The following is a 20,396-nucleotide window of genomic DNA, read 5'->3' as shown; positions in this document are numbered from 1 at the left end:
AGGGGATTGAATTCTCTGACTGGCTGGTTGAGCTGCGCGGGGAGCAAGGTGTGAGCAGATAATACCTAGAACATGGCCGCAGGGGTGAGCCCATGTACCTGTTCCGTACTCCGGACAGTGTGTAGCAGAGGCCACTAGGCCCCTCTTCCACGTGTTGTAGCTGCTGCCCTAGTGAGCCTACTAGCCTGAATTGCGTGCATGGAGTCGCCTAAAAACTCCCAGATAAGCAGCTGTGTGAACCCACCGTTCCACCCGTTCGTCCCCACCCTGCCATCAAACCTCCCGCAGTCGAACCATCATCCGTCGGCCACCAACATAAACGAATCTCTGCAACAATCCCAAGCGAGGAACCTAACTCCTTACGATGCGGGCGTTCCAACAGAAAAATGATCACCATGCCCCTCTCATGCCAGGCCAGAAACTTGCTTCAGCTGCGGAAATATGTTCCTGTCGGTCTAACAGTCTTCCACCCAGCCCACCTGTTTCCTCCCCAACCTTCGAGAAAACCCGTCCTTTTGACCGCTAAGGAAAGCTTCTTCTGTCTGTGTACATCCAGTATTGCAAGCCACACGGGAGGAGGTGACAATGGCGTCGTCCTCAGATCAAGATCAGGCTGCTCAGCTGCAGGGGCTGATCCAGCAGCTCACCACAGCCGCCCAAGCCTGCGACTTCGCGCCAGGCAGCACGGGCTACATTTCCAGAACCAATGTCGCCGCCATCGCCAAGGACATTGTCCGTCTCGTGATGGCACCGTCGGACATGTCGATGCACCACTCGGTCAATGTCCGTGACGCTTTTTTTGACACACTGTGGCTGCCAGAACTGACGTGAGTGCTAACCAATGGCAGATGCTGGAGGTTGTCTGTATTCGCACCCTGATGGGGCTGGGAGTGTTTGAAAAGATCCCGGTGGACGGTTCCATTTCTCTGGCTGAACTCTCGAAAGCCACAGGCGTCCAGGACTCGTTGCTAGGTATTGGTTATGCAATTCTTTCCTCCACGCAACTGACTGATCATTGTGTCTCTCTCACCAAACAAAAGAACGACAACTTCGATTACTCGTCGGCACCAAGTTCCTCGAGCAGACCTCCAACTATGACTACGTGCACACCAAGTTCTCCCGAGCGTACATCCAAGTGCCGGGCCCGGGGAACTTCTTCCAGTTCATCAACGACGAGTGCCTGTCCACCATGGTCCATTTCCACAGCTACGTGAAGGAACGAGCCGCCCAGGACGGCAAGCCCGTGCAGGAGCCCGACGACCCTCTTCGCAACCCCTATACCCACCGCCACGGCATGGACGGCCACCCGGTGTGGGAGATCATGGCACAGTTCCCGGACCGCCTGCGCGCGTTCCAACTGGGCTTCATGTCACAAGAGGATTCGGTCCCCATTATCGGCTTCTACGACTTCTCAACGCTCTATGACCCAGCGCACGACGGCGACCGCGCCACACTGGTCGACGTGGGCGGCGGCCAGGGCCAGTCCATCATCCAGGTCCTGCAGGCGTTCCCGACGCTCCGCCCGGACCACATGGTGCTGCAGGACCTGCCGCAGCCCATCGCCCAGGCGAAGGACTCCCCGATCCTTCCGGCGGGCGTCACCGCTATGGTGCACGACTTCTGGACGCCGCAGCCCGTGCGGGGCGCCAAGGCCTACTTCCTCCGCCGCGTCGTTCACGACTACTCGGACGACAACTGCGTCAAGATCCTGTCCCACCTCCGCGACGCCATGGCACCTGACAGCAAGGTCCTTATCGCCGACATGGTCATGCCCCGCCGCGTACACGAGGCTGACCTACCCGCGGCCGCCATGGACAACGTCGTGATGGTCATGGGTGGTAAAGAGCGCACCGCCGACGGCTTCAACAAGATCCTGGAGGCCGCCGGACTGAAGATGGTCAAGATCTGGCACAGTCGCGAGGGCGGTGCCACGGGCAACATCGTCGAGGCCATGTTACCTGCGGCGGCGGCTGCAACCTCTTCCTCCTAGGTGGTGGTTGCTGTTGTTGTTTCTTCTCCAAGTGCCATCGCCTTAAAAAGGATGTGATTGCGGTCGAATTACCCCCCGGCTCTGGGGAATCGCTCAAGCCCATATGGAGCAGGAGGCTAAGCTGGAATCGGGCGATCAGGTATGGTCAGTCATTGGACGTGGGGTGTACAGCGGAGGGGAGCGGACAACAGGAGGAGTTAGTAGATATGATGCGAAGAGTCTTGAAACGCTCCTGATGGATATACATATGTCCTGACCCAGCTACAACTCACCGTCTTTTGATTTGAGCAAGACGTTTATCTCACTTGAGACAAAAGATCACCAACAGCAGCAATTAGATATCAAACAGACGTACGTCTCATCTCTCACGAAGAAAAAAGCCAGTTTACAAGTTTACAAGTTTCATGCCTGGCATTGTCTCTATCAACCTGTCCGCCACAGAGGTGTGTGCGTGTGTGTGTGTGTGTGTGTGTGTGTGTGTGTGTGTGTGTGTGTGTGTGTGTGTGTGCACGTACGTCCCTGCCACCAGCCCAGCACCACTCCCCTTTCCTACGCCCGTCGAAAGAGAAAGAGAGAAAGAAACCAAGAAGCACAAGAAACCAACCCAACCCCCCAGGCCTCGCTATGCCACGGAAATTATTTGTACACATGTTATCTTTCCTTCTTGTTGGCCTTGCTCGGCCTCTTGCGAGCCGGTCCCTCTCCCGTAGCAGCAGCAGCAGCACCGGCGCCAGCGCTCGCCTTGAGCTTGAGCTTGATTTGCGGCTCCGAGCTCGCTGCTCTGGCCGCCGCCGCCGCCGCCGCCTTGGTGGGCGTCCCTTGGGCCGTGTCGCCGTTGGCCTCTTTTTTGGGGCTCTCGTCCGACTTGCCGTCGTCCACATTGTTGACTTCCTTCAACTTGCTCGGAGGAGCCTTCTTGTCCCCCCTCTTTCCGTCTCCGCCCGTCCTCTGCTTCTTGTTCTTGGTGCCAGGACCCGGGCCCTTCTCGTCGTCCTCGGCCTTTCTCTTGACGCCACCGTTGGCGGTAGGCTTGGGTGAATTGGCTCTGCTGTCACGCGGAGTACCACCAATCTTGGCATTGGCCTCGCGACCGGCCGCGCGGTCCTTCTTGAGGTAGCAGCTGCCATTGAGATGCGTGGCGAAGACGTTGACGGATTTCCAGTGGTCGCCGAGGTGAGAGTCGCGGTTTGGGCATTTGGCAGCTGGATAGTCGATCTCTTTGAATTCAAACGACTCAGTGGGCATGGACGAAGACGGAGTCAGTGGGTCAGAGTTCTCAGAGGCTGCCGGCGAGCTCGGCTCGTCCTTCTTCTTCTTGTTCTTGCCTTTGGCTTGACCCTTGACTTTGACGCCTTTCTTGCGCTGGCCATGCACGTCATGCTTGTCAAGAACAATCATCGGTTCAGTTTTGCAGTACTGTTCACTGGCATCGGGAACAGGACGAGCATTGTAGCCAACGCGAGGGTACAGCAGGCGGCGGAGACGACAATTCGGACATCTGATGTGTTTGACTGTCTTCATCGGGTTTCCTTTGAGCTGAACCTCGCCGGACTTGAGCATCGCAGCGTCAGTTTCGACGGCTTCATTTTCGATCTTAATGGTGGTTTCGCCATCTTGAGCGGTCTTCAGTTTCTCAGCTTTCTGTTCGACTTCAAGGACGGCAGTCTGCATCCGAGCGATCTTTTCCTCTTGGTGTATGTCGAGAAGAAGATCATGAAGGATGCTTTCGATTGAATGTTCCAGCAGGTACGTAATCTGGGTCCAGTCAGTGGAAGGAGCACGAAGCAAGCATTCCTGGCCCACTAACCGCCTGTTCTTGATCAGACGCACTCAAGCTGACATTGGACGACTTGGACAGTTTCGTGGAAGCCATGTCAGGAACGTCCTTGACTGGAGGTGGACAGTCAGCTGTGATTTCTTCATCTTCCATAAAGCGCCCCCACAAGTCGACATCGACATTGCTGTTGGGGAACAGGGAGACGTATGCTCTTCTAGGAGCCATATTGGACAAACAAACACGAGCAAGTATCAAAAGGCTGACCAGCAACGTTTCGCACAATGAGAGAACAGGGGTATGGGGAGAGAGGTGCGTTTGTCTTCGTCGTGTACACAGTGTTGGGAAGTGGTAGAGGAAGGGGCATATTTAAAAGAACATGCATCACAGCAGAAGCCTGATGCTCCATTGAGGACCACACAATAGCAGGGAATAACATAGTTCACCGTGATGCACCTTATTGTCCGGCAGTGTATTCACTTACTGGTATTGTGATCTGCGAGGAAGACTTCTGCGCCAGCACACTCGGCCTATTCAAACACCTTCACTCCCTGCCGCACCCAACAGCCCTCTGTTCATTCAATAGCACCCATGAATCTTTCTATTGTGCCACTCAATTTGTATTGTCTCGCACTGGAGAAGGTGGACGACCGGGCGTACAAGGAGCGCACGCACTCCGGGGAAGGGATCTAGGGCGCACTCGGGGATACTCTTGCTCGCTAGAGGGACACCTGGGTGTCCGGGAGTCTGAGGGGTAGATAGTGAAGACACACCCGAGGAGTGCTCCAACAACGACGAGGTACGGTTATACCAACAAGACACAAGATGTCGTTCGAGGGGGGTGGCAGCGGCTGTGAAGGGGAAGCACCGATGATGCGGAACGCAGAAATCAAAAATGACCGGGTTCTGGGGCTCTGCTTAGGGCTCGCTAAGACTGCCACCCGCGGCTCAATAAGCATCGATAACCTTCTTTTTAGCGCCGGTAGCTGCCGCCCCGAGTCCACCACTGCACGAGCATTATTTTTGGTCCCCTGACTGCCCATCGCGCACCACCGTCCATGACAGCAAGCTCCCAGCTCGAGTGTGGAGTGGTGTTCCATTGAAGAATGCTAGCACCGACATGCCCCAGGCTACTCTTCTTTCGTATTTCTCCAAACCGGTGACTCCGGCGCTCTCCATCCCGCCAACTGTTACAGAGGACCACGACGCGTGTCTGCACGTGTCCGCGAGCCGCGGGCTGGGGATCATCGAAGCAGCACGAATCCAAGCGTCTCAGAGGACGACCAGTCCACCTGTCCGCACTTTGAAAGCCGAAGAAGGCCAGGTCAACAGCAGAAGCTCTGCCACTGTCGCTCGAGAGCCAACACGGGTAATCCTGGAAGCCAAGGAGCCATCAAGTGACCACCTACAGCAATTCGATGTCATCACCATTCCCCGTCTTCCGGAAGCTCTTGTTGCACGTGTTTCAGAACAGCACCTTGCTGCAATTCAGCGTCTTACAGCCACGACCCTGCCTGTTCGGTACAGCGATGCATTCTTCACCACAACGGTGACAGATCCAATCGTCAATCAATTGTCTCGCACCATCCTATACGCGTCGCAGCCCGTTGGCTGGATTCGCTGCCGCTTAGAACCATGCTCGCCAAATAGCTCTCTCATCTCTCAGTTGCACCCTCCACCTTCTCAGATCTATATCCAAGCTCTCACTCTCCTCTCGCCATACCGTGGTCTCGGCCTCGCAACACTACTCTTGGACACTGTCTTGTCTTCGACTAGGGCTCAAGCTGCGGACACAGTATGCATATTCGCACACGTATGGGAGAAGAACGAGGAAGCCTTGGAGTGGTATGCCAAACGCGGCTTCAAGCGTGTCATGCTTGTCGACCAATATTACAGAAAGCTGCGACCGAGCGGTGCTTGGATTGTTAGGAAGGAGCTTGACAGACCCTGACTTCTACGTCTAAGCCAAAAGAGCCCTTGGCTCTTGGTGCACCGGGTCCTCCCGCCTGCTTAGAAATGCTCATGAATGTGCGAGCACAATACCTTCAAAGGGGGTGTATGTCAAAAGACCGCATCGTGAGCAGGCCGCGGAGGATACTTGGGGCCAAGGCTCAGCGAATGATGTTGGCCATTCAAGCTCCTGACGCTTCCGACAATCCAATACAGCACAACAGTCAACGGCGACTTGTGAGGGTGATGTGGCGTCCACCAATATTGAAGCAAGTGCCACGATCAAATTCGCAAACAACTACCAGGGCGGCATTCATTGCCGAAGTTCGAGCCAGAATTGAACTTCCCAAAGCTGACACGCTATTCGATGCGATAACAGCATTGGATATCTCGCATACACGAAGGTGGCGGTGCAGTCCGGTGAAACAATCAGATCTTCCGGGATATTTGTCCTCAATTTTTGATCAAGACTTGCGAAGTGTGTCCAAGCGACATGAAAGATATCGGTTCAGTGCACATTGAAGGCAAGGAGATCGAGCAGAGGTTCGAACATAAGCAATATCTTGCATACGAGCCATGGGATTCTCCAGAACCCTTTTTTTCCCATTCGCATGTGGTACCCTGCTTTTACCTATATACATTGGATCCAGAGTCTCGGGCGGAATGCAGACTCTCCGACGTAGACATAGCTTTACAGTACAGACGAGACATAGTTCTCCTCCATCTTCCGTACTTCCCGCTTGAAGATCTCCACTTCCTTCCAGCAGTCGAGCGGCTTCCGGTCGTTTATCCGCAGGCAGGAGATGACATCTTGTCTCCTGATTGCCCAGTGTTAGCATGGACGTAACCTGAAGCCGAAAACTCGACTTACGCGTTCTCGACCTCCTTCGGCACCTCTCTTAACGTTTTCCGTTGTCCCAGGGTCTGCTTCAACTTTTCGATTTCCTGTTGCACTTTCTGGCTTGACGGAGCTTTCTTGTCCTCATCACCGACAGAACCCGGAAGGAGGTCTTTCGGTGATATCTGCAGGAGGGACGAGTCTGAATCTGTCTCCCCGCTGGTCGCAATCTTCTTCCGTGCCTCCTCAAGGACCGAGGCTTCGTGGTTGCGGATCTTTTCTAGCTCGGCAGCGACGCGCTGTGCGATGTGCAGCTCGAGGGTCTTTGCGCGGGTCGAGTTTGTCTATATCAAGAACGTGTTGTGAGCATAGCCTCCCCTGCGGATTGGAGTGGAAACCCGTGTCCCGGGTCGCGAGGAGAGCAGACATACTTCGGAAGATGCTTGGAGGGAATCTATCAGCCTGGGAGGAGCGTCAGCAGTGCTTTCTATAGGATAGGCGCAGACCGCGCGATCATGGCCTCAAGATCTTACTCTTGGGAAAATTGAATAGGTGTATCGCTGGTGAAAACATGCTTGGTTGACTCGTCGGGTTTTGATTGACCTGCACCCATGGTGGCGGCTGGGGTGGAAATGTGGACAGTTGGTTAGCTCTCTTATGGCCTTAATGTGACATACCCTGGATTCACTGTACTCTGCTCACAGGGTAGAGGTCGTGACGGATTGGACCTTGCTGTCGCTGCCGTCAAGTTGGAGCTCCAATCACTAAGAACTGCGCCGGCTGCGGAAATAAAATTCTTGGCGGCTCCAGTGCCGCCGAAACTTTCTCCGAGACGCAGTAGACGCCCGTGTCACCACTGCCGCTTTAAGGCCTAGTTGACCCCAGTTCTATCAACCACTCTCGCTCCGCGTCCATATCTCGTTCCTTTTAGCTCTACCCTGTCGAATGTCCCGCTCACGATGCAGCTATCAACGGGCCGTCGGGGCCCTAGTCAACAGCTGGCGGACTCGTTTACGGGAAAGGCCGAAATGAGATGCACCCGAGGAGACTCCAAGCTAGCAGTTCCACTCTTGATACGTGGACAACGCTCCCTCGTCAGCTTGCTGCACACACCCTGAAGCAGTCGATGCTCGGTACATCTCATCATGGAAGCGGGGGAAATCATGCAGGCGAAGCCGAGTTCTCCCAATCTCCTGGGATTTGAAAACCTACCCCCTGCTGTGTAACCCTACCAGTCCTCGACCTTCAGGCATTTGTTTTCCACTGACTGAACAGAGCTGAAAATGCGTGTTGCCATCATTGGAGCCGGACCAGGAGGCCTGGTCACGCTGAAGTACCTCCTCCAAGCTAATCAGAACTTCAACATCGAACCCGTCGAGGCCAGACTCTTCGAAGCCAAAGATGGCATTGGAGGTACCTTCCGCTACCGCGCCTATCCAGAAGGCGAGGTAAAATCTAGACCTTTCTCCCACACTCGAGCTGTGGCAGGGCTGATCCGAAGTAGATGGTGTCTTCCAAGTTCTTGACCACTTTCTCGGATTATAGGATACCACCAGAGCGAACTGATTGTGGTGACTTTCTCACTCTCGGTCAATACGTCGAGTACCTGGAAGGCTATTGCGATCATTTCAACTTGCGACCACATATCGAGCTCAATACCCCAGTGACGAATGTACGACGCGCCAAAGGTGGCAAAGGTCATATTGTGACCTATTCATCCCCAGATGGGACCAGTGCGGAATGGGCTTGCGATGCCGTTGCAGTGTGTTCAGGGCTACACGTGGATGCTGTGGCGCCCAGCATTCCTGGCATCGAGAAGGTACCCACTGTCATCCACTCCTCCCAATATAAAGGGCGGGAGATATTCACCGAGGGCAGCAATGTCGTGATCCTTGGTGTAGGAGAAACGGCGATGGACATGGCATATTTTGCTGTGACTTCTCCCACAAATTCGGTAACACTTTGTCATCGAAATGGGTTCGTCCTGGCACCCAAGGTAAGATACATCTGGCATGGGCAAGATCTCTCCATATGCTAACTTGTGACCCACCCAGCATGTGGAGCGCTTCGTCGTCATGGGCAAAAGGGAAGACGAGTACAATCCGTCGCCAATTGACACCAACTGGAATTGCCTTTTTGACACTGCCTATGCGCACCCGAAACTGAGGAACTCCCGGTGGCAATGGGTATTCTATGACTGGTGGACGAAAGGCGCATGGATTCTGCTGAACAATACCCGATATGGGTACGGCCAGCATGCGGGAATCATTAAGGGCTACCACATGTCCGAGGGTGAGTTTCTTAAATCCGCAGAGCGCTCGCTCCAGCATAACAGTTTCCATTAGTCCTCTTTGTGAAGTCGACCAAAGTCCAGCCGTATTTCGACAGACGCTACATCAAAGACAGCAGGCTCAGGCGATTCATGGAACGCATCATTGACCTGCCGCGGGTCGACACGAAGGGTCACACCATCGATTTTGCGCCATTTCCGGAGTATATTGACGACGAGGGTGTGATCCATTTCCACAAGAATGATACGCAGGAGTCGAAGTACATTGAGACCAGGAAGATCAAGCCGGACGTTGTCATCTATGCGACCGGCTATCGTCATTTGACATTCCCATTCTTGAGTGAAGGATATCCTCACTCTAACGAAGCCGATGTTCGTGCTCTGTGGAAGGACGGCGACGAGACCGTTGGCTTCATTGGCTTCGTCCGGCCACAGCTCGGTAAGGCCCTGTCGTGCTCTGATGTGTCCATCCGTCGGCCTTCTGTGTGTGTGCACAGGCTGTGGTTTCGTCTATCCCTTGATGCTAATACCGAATAATCCTTAGGAGCAATTCCGCCCCTCGCCGAGTTTCAGGCTCAGCTCTGGACCCTTCGAATCCTCAACCTTCTTCCGGAGGCAAACTTACGATCCTTGTCTCCAGAACTGAATCCTGACGTGGAGGAGTGGTACAAATTGAAGACAAAGCCTGAAGCGCGTGTCCAACATGGAGTGGATCATGAATCCTATGCCTACCAACTGGCTCTCGATATGGGCTCTGCACCATCCGCTACCCAGGTGCTGAAGCGTGGATGGAAAGTGTTCATTGTGTGGGCATGCGGTGCGAATATGAACACCAAGTTCCGACTGGTTGGCCCGTGGCGGTGGGAAGGAGCAGAACCAATGATGAAGGGAGAGATGTGGGAATTGATTAAGAGGCGACCAGTTGTCTGGGGTGAGTCCTCTCCTGAAATCTGACTATCACGAGGACGTCTTTTCAAGGTGTCTTTGCTGGTTCAATGTAACCTCAATGTCCTTGGATGTACAGCCCCACTGACTGAACGGCTTTTTACAGGACATGTTTTGCTCAACGCTCTCCCCATGTCCATTTTCGGACCACTGAGTCTGTGCTATTGGATCTACTATACGTTCTTCAACCCTGTCCTGGGCAGGCTGGGTCTCTCAAGGTGGCGGAGAAATGCCCGCCGCAAGGGTTACAGCGAGCTGCCCTAGGACTGAGCTCTCGAGGAACGAAGAGGATGGCTAATGACACGATCGAACCAGGAGTTATGATTGATGAGGTAAACTCCTATAGTACAGCATCTCGCAACTTGTCCATAATTCTGCCCGTGGCGCACGGTGGCTTGATCGGTTACAATCGTGATTTTCATTGAACAGCATACCATTGTTCCGTTCTCGTTATCGGTCTCTCTTTTCGTCCCATGTATCTTTGTTGGGGAGATTGGACTGAGCATGACACCGTGGAGCACCGACTTTCTCGTCGTGGTACTTCACCGTAGCACTGACTCTCAAAAGGGAGCTTCACGGCGCATCGTCTTCTTGATTACCTGCACATTATACCAGCATCTCCATGGTCTGGACGAGCTCCGGATGTGGATTGTCCCAAAGACTGACACCGAGTTCATCGAACATGCACGATCGAACAGACAAAGAGGTAAGCAAGCAAGTGGTGTGCAACGACGCCGCCGAGACTTCTGCCCACGCTGCGAAATAAAAGTCACACAGGCGCTGACGCTTCACAGGAACGAACCCCTGTCCACACGATGGGTCTGCATCAAGTACAAAAAGAATGGATCAAGGGGCGGCCGGCCTAGTCAGCTGTCTCAAAGAAAGATCTTCATGCCTACTTACAGCCCATGAAGGCCGTGAAACAGGTCTGCAGAACGGTCGACAATTATCATCATCCTAGGCCGGCGTCATTCGCAAATGACACGATACAGCAACACATTCCAAACATTGTGTGAATGTCAAAACTATATGTTTGTGCAAATTTGCAGATTGTGTCTGATATATCACCGCACGCTGTTCCTTTGGAGCGGTTGGTAGGGGAGAGCGCAGCGTCTCGTGCAGAATGGTAGAGGCGAGCGCAAGACCTTGCACGGCACAACTTGAACGCGCACTTGGCCAGGGCTATACCGGCACCCTCGAATTCACCGACAAATGATTCTCATCTCCGGAACAACGAGCAGTGGTCATTGTTCATCTATATTGATTATGTCCAATCAGCCTTCGAACCAGTCCGTCTGTGAGTTTTTCGGAAAGACACGGGCTCGCAATGGACTGACGAAGAGTTTGGATGATGATGATCAGCCGGGCAGACCATCATCAACACTCGAAGATATGGCATGAATACCCTCTATGCTGTTACGTTACGGTCAAAATCTCCGGCGAGCAGCATGTGGTCATTGAGCATGTCTCCATGTTGAGAGAAGCTACTTGTCCACAAAGCCATCGGCACCTGGAAGCACACTGAACCCTTGCCACAATTGAAACCTTTACGACCAACATCTTCAGTCCACAACTGCGTCAAGTACATAATCCAACTTCCAAGTTGAAGGGGGATCACATACTATACATATCCTGGTAATGCTCCCATGAGCCAGTCCCGGCAGCGATCGATTCTTCGCCCGACCCGCTCCGTTTCAATCCGTAGGCTGAGCACATCAAGCCATGCGGCCTTGGGCCAATCAAACCTTGCCTTGACACATGGGGCAGTGAATCTACCCCCTTTACAAAGGAGATATATATATATATATATGTTGTCCCCGAACTGTCGTCGCCCGCGACTCTCTGGCAGACTCGTCACGAAGTCCGCAATCCATTGGACGATCTGCACCTGGCTCACCTCCTCGGCTTCTGGTGCGCAGCTTGTGCTGACAGATTCAAGACGAGGCATAGGCCATGCAATGGGATCATGGAAGATTGAGCGTTGTATCTACGATCTGAAAACGAACCGCTGGGCTCGATGAGCTGTGCCATACCGACTGGGACATGCTTGAACTTTGAGGGCGTTAATCCCTCAACCTCGATGGGGAAGACAATCTGTAACACAACTGCAAGACTGCTGGATTCTGCGGAAGCCCGGGGAGCGGATTACGGCCGCTAAGGCTGTGTTAGCCACCGAAGCGTCACCACATCGATGGGAATGTTGGAGCTGGACATTGAGGCCAGTCGTATACTCACACAAGGACAGCGGCTTGTCCTGGGTGTCGGTCTCCGCATGCTCGTCCTGTTGAACACAGAAAGCGCACAGTGGACATCTGGAGAGCTTTGAAGATCGGGCGGAGAAAAGCAACGTGTCAACGAGGCAGAAAAACACTCCAGAAGAGCAAGTTAGTACACCAAAGGCCGGGCGCAAGCGGCAACTCTCCACAATCCGGAGGTCAAGCCTTAGGCTACACTATCTTCAACGCTCTCCGCTGCCACCCAAGCGCATTGTACGATTCCTCGAGGCCCATAGGCGTCATAAACTGTCCATTTACATAGCCGGCCTCTCGCCCTAAGTAATAAGTCACCAGCCCAACCCGACGGAAGGTGTCCTTGCTCTCCGTCTCTCTGAGGAGAAGCGCGCAGAGTTCAAGTCGATTTTCGGGATGAAAGTTCCTGGTCGTCCACAGCAGCTGCATCAAAACGATATCTTCGGGGCCATCTCCAAAGACCGGTTTTCCATTCAGCAGCCAGCCATATCCTCTTCCATCGAACATGATTTCGCAATTGGAACCTAGCCTACGGGCATCCATGCAGTTCCCCTCGAGGACGATATAAGAGCCTTCCTCCACGCTCATATAAGGGCCCGACTCGCCGGCATGAACCATATGATGATCCAATAGGCGAGGATTATGCCGACTCGGCCAGGGCGAAGATTCAATAGCAGTATGCAACACGTGCTCCGCTTCTTCCCAGGCGTATTGTATCCTGCCGCCCACTGAAGCCCAGCTCCATGACGGCGCATGGCAGTCAGCGACCCCGCTAACCTCCGGACTCCGCTGCTTTTGCCAAGCGAGACATCGAGCTAGATGTCCGCTCCATAGGCCGGCCAGATAGGCTCCAGCCCTTTCCAGGCCATAATCGAACACGACAGCTAGGCCGGCAACGGCGGGAAGCTTGTCGGATGAACACGTCAGCTGTCGGGGTGAGAACTCCTGTACGCAGTCAAACCACGCGCGTAGGGTGGCATTCGGGTTCGATATGGCCTCATGTATTCGCGCCCCTGGTCCTAGCTGGGCGCGCTGCCACTGAACCACTAGCTTATGCATTTCAGCTTTCCTCAAAAAGGGGTCCGGCGTATAATAAGCGGGCGCGGAGACTTCGTCAATCACCGGCCGCGTCGACTCAAAAAGACAGTGTTTGGGGCACTCCCAGATCATCTCAAAAGTTGTGTAATGCAGGAGGCGAGCGGCCATGATGCGCTCCTGAGCCGCCCAGCCCCGAGAGTTCAGTACCGACCGACCGACAATGCTGAGAGCGGGCAGCCTTAACCACTCGTACTCTCCCACGACGTCCGTCTTGGCGACAAGGTATTTGGAACGCGATGGACCGAGGAGCGGCGAGCACAGAGATCGACGAGGACGCAGGAAGCCCTCGTCACTAGTGGCGGCCGACGCGGCCGACACGACCAGCGCCGCCGTACCATAGATGGACGCCATCTGGGGTGACTGTTCGACCCAGTCGGCGGCGGAGTCTTGCACGATGCACAGGGCGTCTATCCAGAGGTAACGGAACCCGAGGCGACGCGTGACGACCATCGCATCTCGAAAGTTCTGCGACAGCGCGGACACGTCGATACCGTGCTGCCACGCGGCTTCGTTCTCGGTCAGGAGCTTCGTCATGTTTGTCGTCTTGCCCCAGCAGTGGCTCAAGGCCACGAAGCGGCCGGTCGTTCCCGGCGGCGGCAGGAAGAGCCGGGGCGGAACCCTCTCGTCCTCGGCCACCGCGATGATGCGCTTCGGAAGCGGCACATCAGCGATGGCTGAACATCCGTGCTGAATGCACTCGTCCAGCCATCTCCGCACCGTTCTCCAGCAGCGATAGTCATTTGGATTCTCCGGTACCACAAAGTCGGACTCGAATGTCTCAGCACCGCAGGGAGCGACTATGACTTCGCCGGATCGAAGGCTTGGGCAAGACAATAGGTACCAGGAGCGGCGCCATGCTTGACTGATGAAAACTGGAGCTTCAGAATCGGCCGGCTTGGTACTATCTTTGGGCTCTATGCGTAATGTGTCCCGGAGGAAGCGGCAGCCTTCGCAGCCTTGGGCAGCATTCTTTTCGAGCTGGCCGTACGAAGGAAGTGAGACGCTTGCACCAAGGGTCGGATGTATTTCATAGCCATCACAGAAGTTGCAGAGAGTCATCGCGAATGAGGAACGGCGTTGACTCAGGGCGAGGTCGGGTATTGCTACGAGTGACTTGCCCCTCTTCACCTTGGTCTGTCTGGTTACTTGTTCCGTGACCAATTGGAATCGCTGAGAGCATGAAACAGCGAAGCAAGAGCACGAAGGTAGTTAGCAGAAATGCAGACTCACGTTAGCACCCACTGCTTTTGCCGGCCTCCGCCGACTTGAGTCACCTGCAACAAAGACATCAGCGGCGGTCCAAAGAGTAGTCATGTCGTCAGGTTCTGCTCCAACAAGACTTTGATATTGGCCGGAAGACGCACAGTCACAAGCAAAACTAGTGAGTAATTACACATGTAATGCGCTATTATAATTTAACTATAATAAGATCTATATCATCAGACCGTGACCAGCCATGTAGCTAAATGGTGAATGCCATACTCGAGATCAATAGTAATAGACAAACAATCGATGGACACCAATATTGTCGCTTAAAGAGAGCTTCAAGGCCAACCGATGAGCAGCGCCCTACCATATATATACGATAGCCCCCCTTTCTTACTAACTCTCTCGCCTTGCTCAAAGCGTAGAGCTGAGAGCTCGACTGGAAGAGCTCACATCAGAGCCCCCTCCCCAGCGATACTGGAGTGGGTGGGTGGAACAAGATCCCTGCTGTTACAATTCGAGGATCCCCAGGTGCCGTAGTTGACGAAAGGCCCTCGAATCCCCCATTTCCATCTCCCTCCATCTCTCTTGCCCGGGCTCCCAGCAGCAGGGAAAAAAAGCATACTCCTACTAACAGGCAATCAATCCCCCAGGAACAGGCATTCATCAACCTCACCCCGAACGGTCCCTGCGCAGGCCCCTGGTTCGCCGAGTCCATGCACAAGACGTACACGGACTGCTATTGTGCCACCGCGGGCTTCGTGGGCGGCAACTGGCCGTGGTACGTCAGGTTCGAGAAACATTCACGGTCAAAGCAGTCGTAGACTTGAGAAATTGAGATGGCACATTCGCTTTCCATTGTTGGTTAGGCGTTCCATTAGCATTAGCATTAGAATATCCTTGCAGAAGCTCCTGAGTACCATGCATATGCCTTTTGTTTCGGTTCCAAAACAACCATATGTATCCTAACCGGCAGAGACTCTTCTTCCTTTGACCTCCAACAATCCAAGTGTCTTTGCAAAAAAGAATGTACACGGGGCTGAAAACACACAGGCAATGCTTTCCAAGCCCTCCAGTGATGTTTAGGTTCCAGAATTGCTAGTGAATCCAACTTGATTTGGTCGTTTCACAAACCCGCTTCCTTAAGACTTCGTTCAATGGCCTTCTTGCGCTGCACATCGTGCACTAACAAATGCCGCTCCTTCAAGAGCGCTTCCAGGGTATCAACAACTTTGTAAAAACTGCTCGCTGCACCCTTCTCCTGTGTAAATTTCATAATGCTCAAATGGGTTTTGCGACCCTGTTCGAGGACCGAATACAAATAGGCATGGAAATGGACGGGCTTGAGTTGGAGGTCTGTTTCACAGACAGATCAGCGTGCGTGATACCGGAAAAACAAAGGGGAAAACTTACAATTCGACGCATCAACGCGCCCTCGCACCACGTCACAGCCTGCCCGGCGTTCTGTAAGCACGTCTCTCAATCCGTACTTGCGCCAATCTTTCAAAATCTTGACAAGCTCTCGCCTCGCTTTGCCCTTGCTGATTTGAAGGCAAATGACCCGAGTCGCGGGTTTGATATGAAAGAACTTGGCGAACCAATTCTGATTGATTTCAATGGGACCGACTGCAGCAGCTGCTATGGCGGCATCGACGCTTGTTGCTGGAGGGTAAGCCTTCCGGACTCTGACCCTATCGTCTGCGTTGATCTCGTGGTTCGCTTCGTTGGAGTCCGTGCCATCCGACAACTCTCTCACAATGCGAGGTCCAATTGGGATTACCGGGGGGTCGTCCTTAGGCTTGGCTGGTCTCCCGAACATCTTCTGGAACCATTTTCTCTTCTTCTCCATATGCAGCTCAATGTCACCCGATTGTTGTTCACTCGCTCTTATCGTCGAATGGGTAGAAGAGGTTCCCGACTCGCTCGCCTGGGCCATTTGGGAGGTGTTGGAAAAGGCATCCTGCGCAATATCCTCTGAAGACTTATTAGAATCGATGGAATCCTGAGGGCCAGACCCCCGTTTTCCAAGCCAGGACCATTTTCGTGCCGCGTTGGATGAAGGTGGGAAAGCCTTCTTCTTTGGCGACCCGGGATTCTCGTGGATCGTGTCAAGTTCTTGTTTGCTGTGTAGCCGCGCATCGTACCCAATGCGATCGTAGGACTCGACCGGGCCGCCTCTCAGCGAATTTATGGGCGTGGCCTTGTTCTTGTGGACTAGAAGGGGCTCAATTTGAGCAAAAGGCGAATTTGGATCTGGAGTTACGACCCGAATGGTGGTGTCTTTTGGCGCCTGAGGGGTCTTCAACTTGACGGGGTCTGACGCTGCTCTAGAGCTATCTTCACGGTTTCGCCTCAAGTTTTCCATGGTGTCGACTGGAGACAGAGAACGGCGATACCTGCTTGGCCCAGCTCCATGTGTTGGATCAGAAGCCGCTCGCTTCTCAAATTGTCTCGCGTTGCCCAACTCGGCATCGATGCGCTTGTCAACAGCAGCTAGCATGTCAGCGAGAACATTCGGGTCAGCATCACCCCATGTTTCAATGATCTTCTGGCGACGCTCCGTCAACTCTTGAAGAATCGGAGTTGCAGGAAGGGGTCGGTCACGAATGCTTTCCGGAACTTTGTAGGCATGTGCTGCGATCGACGTGGCTGATGAGTCCAACGGGGGAGCTGGGCTGACTTCGCTGACTGTAGAGACCGAAGATCGATTGAACGCCTCTTCACAGATCTTGCCGAGCTCAGCACTGACCTTGCGGGTTTCGTCTTTCCAGTAATAGCTGGCCACCCGCGGCTTCTTCACGTCGATGTCTGAGCTGGATTTGCGCGGACGATAGGCTTGCGGGGGAGTTGGCAGACTCGGGTTGCTCTGTGTCTCAGATCTTCCGTTCATAGTCCCACGAGTGCCAGGGCGATCTGCAGCACGAGTGTTTGTCGTACCTGAGGAATTCTGGCGACGGTGTTGGAAGCTGACCTGTCGCTTGTAGCTCATCGACTTTCGGATACCAGGAAGGCGTCTTGTACTTGACAGGGAACTTTTGGATGTCGCTGTGGAATAAGAGGCGCGCTTCTTCTGGATGAGTCTCTCTAGCTCTTCAGATGTGAAACTAGGGATAGCGGGAACATCAGGTCTCAATCTATTCACGGCCTTGTGTCTCACGCTGCCAGCCGAGCTCACAGACCGGCCTCCCGGTGTGGTTGGCCGGTGACGAACAACGACCGTGGGTGGCTCAAGGGCATCTCCCGCAATCGGCGTCCTTGATGCTCGATAAGGATCATAGCTGCTCTGTGTGGCTTTGCTTGCCGCAGTGCCAGGATTCTTGTAGTATCCGTCTCGCCTATTATTGTCGTCACTGACAATCGAGAACTGTGAAGCTCGTCGATGGTGTCCACGGCCATTGTTTGCACGCTTGGGTTTCGGTTTCGGTTTGCTAACATGGTGATAGTCACTGGCTGAGTAGTGGAGGGGGTCGCCCGGGTAGTTCTCAAGCTGATCGTCTCGAAACTTGACCAATGCCCAATAGAAGAGTTTCTCATGGTTTGGCTCATCGCTCATCAACTGTTTTATCAGCTCATCTGGCTTCTTACCATGCCATAGAGTCGACAGGTTCCTCAGGATCTCCATATCAACATCGGAACGTTTGATGACTCGTCGACCTTGCGTCTCGATAGTTAAAGGTGGGGCTGCACCAATGAGCGGTTCGGGCGCCACCATGCTGGCATGATACTTCTCGTATTTCTTGAGAAGTGGGTGTGCCCATATCTCTTCCATTGTGATTCTCTTCTCTGGTCGCTTTTGCAAGATACGCTGGATGAGATCCGAGGCTTCGACACTCAAATTGGGAGGGAGAAAGTACTCTCCTTTCTTGACCAAGCGTAGAGTGTTAGCCAAGGTCCCGCCATCGAACGGCAGGAAGCCGTTGAGCATTGCGTACAGGATGATTCCCGTGCTCCAGATGTCGGCCCGGTCGCCACGGTACTGGTTGCCTTGGATGATCTCAGGCGCGGCATAGTGCGGGCTGCCACATGAGGTGTTCAGCCACGTGCCGTCAGGTTGCAAAGCTGCCATGCCAAAGTCGGCCAACTTGATGTTTCGGTTGCCATCCAGGAGGATGTTCTCCGGTTTGAGGTCGCGGTGACAGATGTTGAAGCGATGACAATATGAAAGACCCGCGATGATCTGGCGGAAAAGTCTGACTGCTTCATCTTCAGGTAGAGCTCCATTGCCCGACACGTAGTCGAACAGCTCACCACCTTCAACATACTCCAGGACCAAGTAAAGTTCGCCACGGTTTTCCCAAATGTCGTAGAGATTGATGATGTTAGGGTGTTCAATCAACTTCATGATGACAACTTCGCGTTCGATACCGAATGGCATTGTCCGAGGGCCTGCTGCGATCATCGAAAGCGTGTCTTCGTCGTCCATACGAGCCATGCTTGCACTTTGCACAAGCGCGGCAGACTTCTTGGACACAATCTTAACCGCTGCAGTTTGGCCAGTCCCTGCGTGCTTTGCCAGACGCACCCGCCCGGTGGCTCCCTTTCCGAGGGTCTTCCCCAGCTGCCATGGTCCGACATGAGTCTTTCTTTTTCCCTTGGCAGTAGCAGAGACGGCTGAGGTTGTTGAGACCTGCGAGTCTCTCTTGCTCTCTGTGGCAATATCGTCTGCTACAGTGGAGAGACGCTTGTTGTCGATGGCGATGACAGGACGTTTGCCTGCGGCCTTCTCGCGAACGGACAAGTTCCCTTCAGGTTTGAGTGACTCGTGATGTGGTAGTCGCGGTGACGAGCCTGCGGGGCCGTGGGCCCGACTGTAGGGTGAGAGGGGTGCAGGTGTCGCTCGAGGTTGGATTTCAGCCAGAGGATTTCTCTTTGTAGATGGTCTCTCTGTCTTAGACTGAAGTGTCGCGGGTCCCCCGGGTCGCGCTGAAGTCTTGAGGGAGGACGACATCATGGGCACGCCCGTTTGATAAACAACCTCAAGCCTGCAACGATGATGTCTCCATCCAACGTGCCTAATCAAGAATTAGTAATAAGAAGAAAGTCGCTTCAGTTGGTGGACGAACGTATGTATCTGATCGCGTTGTTATCGTGAGTATGAGGTGAGTAAAAACTAATGTGATGTAATGAACTGCGAAATCACATGCAAGGTGTTGATGTCAACAAAGCGTTGTATTGGGCCCGTGCCTGAATTCTGCCAGTCCTCTGATGTGAAGTCCGCGTCTTGGTGAACTGTGTGGTTCGCACGACCTCAACCACACTCTCTCCCTGTTCCCTTCTCTTTGTGTCCGTGATTGTGCTTGTCTTCCACCCAGCTCGATGTGATATAATGTTTTGTTTTGGCCAGAGCCGGGAGACTGTTGATGCCAGGCTTGAGATATGATTGGGTCAGGCTGAGGAATGCTGGCGCAGTGGGCGCATTGGGCAATGAGAAATGTTCTAGGTGAGTCCAAAAACCAAGAACCAAGAACCAAGAACCAAAATGGGAGGCGAAGCATCCAAAAAAGAACGACCTGATGGAGCCAACGGAATCTCAATGAAGGAGGATTTGCCTGCACTCGCTACAGAGAACGAAAGGAGGCATTCTGCAAGAGAAGTCGTCAACCGTGGTACAATGGGAGGTGCACCACATTCCTCTGGATAGCAGCTGCCAACCACATCTCTTGAAGATGCTCTGCCGATATGCAGCTCGACATTCTTTTTCATTTTGATACCAAGAGCAACCCGCGCACCGCGCCGCGGACATGGACCTTTGACATGGCAATCGGCAGGGACTGTCTCGCTGACAGCGCGTCAGGGAACCACTGCTTTCCACCATTCAGCTGGACGGCGGCAGTTTATCAAACCTTGTTGAAGCTCGAGGTGCTTTCCACTGGTTTGTTTCACGCACGATGAGCATTGTTGTGATGATCTTGTCGGATGTTGATGGCAGATCACATCCTCACGCAGTGCTACGATGGAAATTCAGGGACAGAGTACCGTGTACTTGGGACACAGCAAAGTGTTTATTGAACCCTATTGCCATTTGGCTATTTCGGGTACCTCCCTGCCTCGGAACG

The 20,396-nt window shown here is 53.7% G+C and overlaps 7 protein-coding genes across 7 annotated transcripts; 3 read left to right on the top strand and 4 right to left on the bottom strand.

Moving 5' to 3' along the window:
* Window positions 1-585: 585 nt before the first annotated feature.
* On the top strand, window positions 586-1,990 carry AYL99_03641 (hypothetical protein; the record flags this gene model as incomplete). Its single annotated transcript, XM_018835155.1, has 3 exons — window positions 586-783; window positions 849-972; window positions 1,041-1,990. 3 exons carry the CDS (start codon window positions 586-588, stop codon window positions 1,988-1,990), a joined length of 1,272 nt encoding a protein of 423 aa, XP_018694805.1.
* Window positions 1,991-2,641: 651 nt separating this feature from the next.
* AYL99_03640 (hypothetical protein) lies at window positions 2,642-3,992 on the bottom strand (the record flags this gene model as incomplete). The annotated part of the gene is made up of 2 exons (XM_018835154.1): window positions 2,642-3,745; window positions 3,798-3,992. 2 exons carry the CDS (start codon window positions 3,990-3,992, stop codon window positions 2,642-2,644), a joined length of 1,299 nt encoding a protein of 432 aa, XP_018694804.1.
* Window positions 3,993-4,884: 892 nt separating this feature from the next.
* Window positions 4,885-5,715, top strand: AYL99_03639 (hypothetical protein; the record flags this gene model as incomplete). The annotated part of the gene is made up of 1 exon (XM_018835153.1): window positions 4,885-5,715. One exon carries the CDS (start codon window positions 4,885-4,887, stop codon window positions 5,713-5,715), a length of 831 nt encoding a protein of 276 aa, XP_018694803.1.
* A 690-nt stretch (window positions 5,716-6,405) lies between these two features.
* AYL99_03638 (hypothetical protein) lies at window positions 6,406-7,165 on the bottom strand (the record flags this gene model as incomplete). The annotated part of the gene is made up of 4 exons (XM_018835152.1): window positions 6,406-6,532; window positions 6,586-6,896; window positions 6,984-7,014; window positions 7,086-7,165. The coding sequence occupies 4 exons, from the start codon at window positions 7,163-7,165 to the stop codon at window positions 6,406-6,408; spliced, it is 549 nt and encodes a 182-aa protein (XP_018694802.1).
* Window positions 7,166-7,835: 670 nt separating this feature from the next.
* Window positions 7,836-10,051, top strand: AYL99_03637 (hypothetical protein; the record flags this gene model as incomplete). Its single annotated transcript, XM_018835151.1, has 6 exons — window positions 7,836-8,000; window positions 8,057-8,548; window positions 8,607-8,844; window positions 8,898-9,281; window positions 9,387-9,773; window positions 9,894-10,051. 6 exons carry the CDS (start codon window positions 7,836-7,838, stop codon window positions 10,049-10,051), a joined length of 1,824 nt encoding a protein of 607 aa, XP_018694801.1.
* Window positions 10,052-12,234: 2,183 nt separating this feature from the next.
* On the bottom strand, window positions 12,235-14,193 carry AYL99_03636 (hypothetical protein; the record flags this gene model as incomplete). The annotated part of the gene is made up of 1 exon (XM_018835150.1): window positions 12,235-14,193. One exon carries the CDS (start codon window positions 14,191-14,193, stop codon window positions 12,235-12,237), a length of 1,959 nt encoding a protein of 652 aa, XP_018694800.1.
* A 1,273-nt stretch (window positions 14,194-15,466) lies between these two features.
* Window positions 15,467-19,288, bottom strand: AYL99_03635 (serine/threonine protein kinase (Kcc4); the record flags this gene model as incomplete). The annotated part of the gene is made up of 2 exons (XM_018835149.1): window positions 15,467-15,696; window positions 15,754-19,288. The coding sequence occupies 2 exons, from the start codon at window positions 19,286-19,288 to the stop codon at window positions 15,467-15,469; spliced, it is 3,765 nt and encodes a 1,254-aa protein (XP_018694799.1).
* Window positions 19,289-20,396: the final 1,108 nt, after the last annotated feature.

The sequence above is a fragment of the Fonsecaea erecta genome, assembly GCF_001651985.1.
Source record: "Fonsecaea erecta strain CBS 125763 chromosome Unknown Scaff3, whole genome shotgun sequence".
NCBI lineage: Eukaryota > Fungi > Ascomycota > Eurotiomycetes > Chaetothyriales > Herpotrichiellaceae > Fonsecaea > Fonsecaea erecta.
This window is presented reverse-complemented; position numbering and strand designations above follow the sequence as displayed.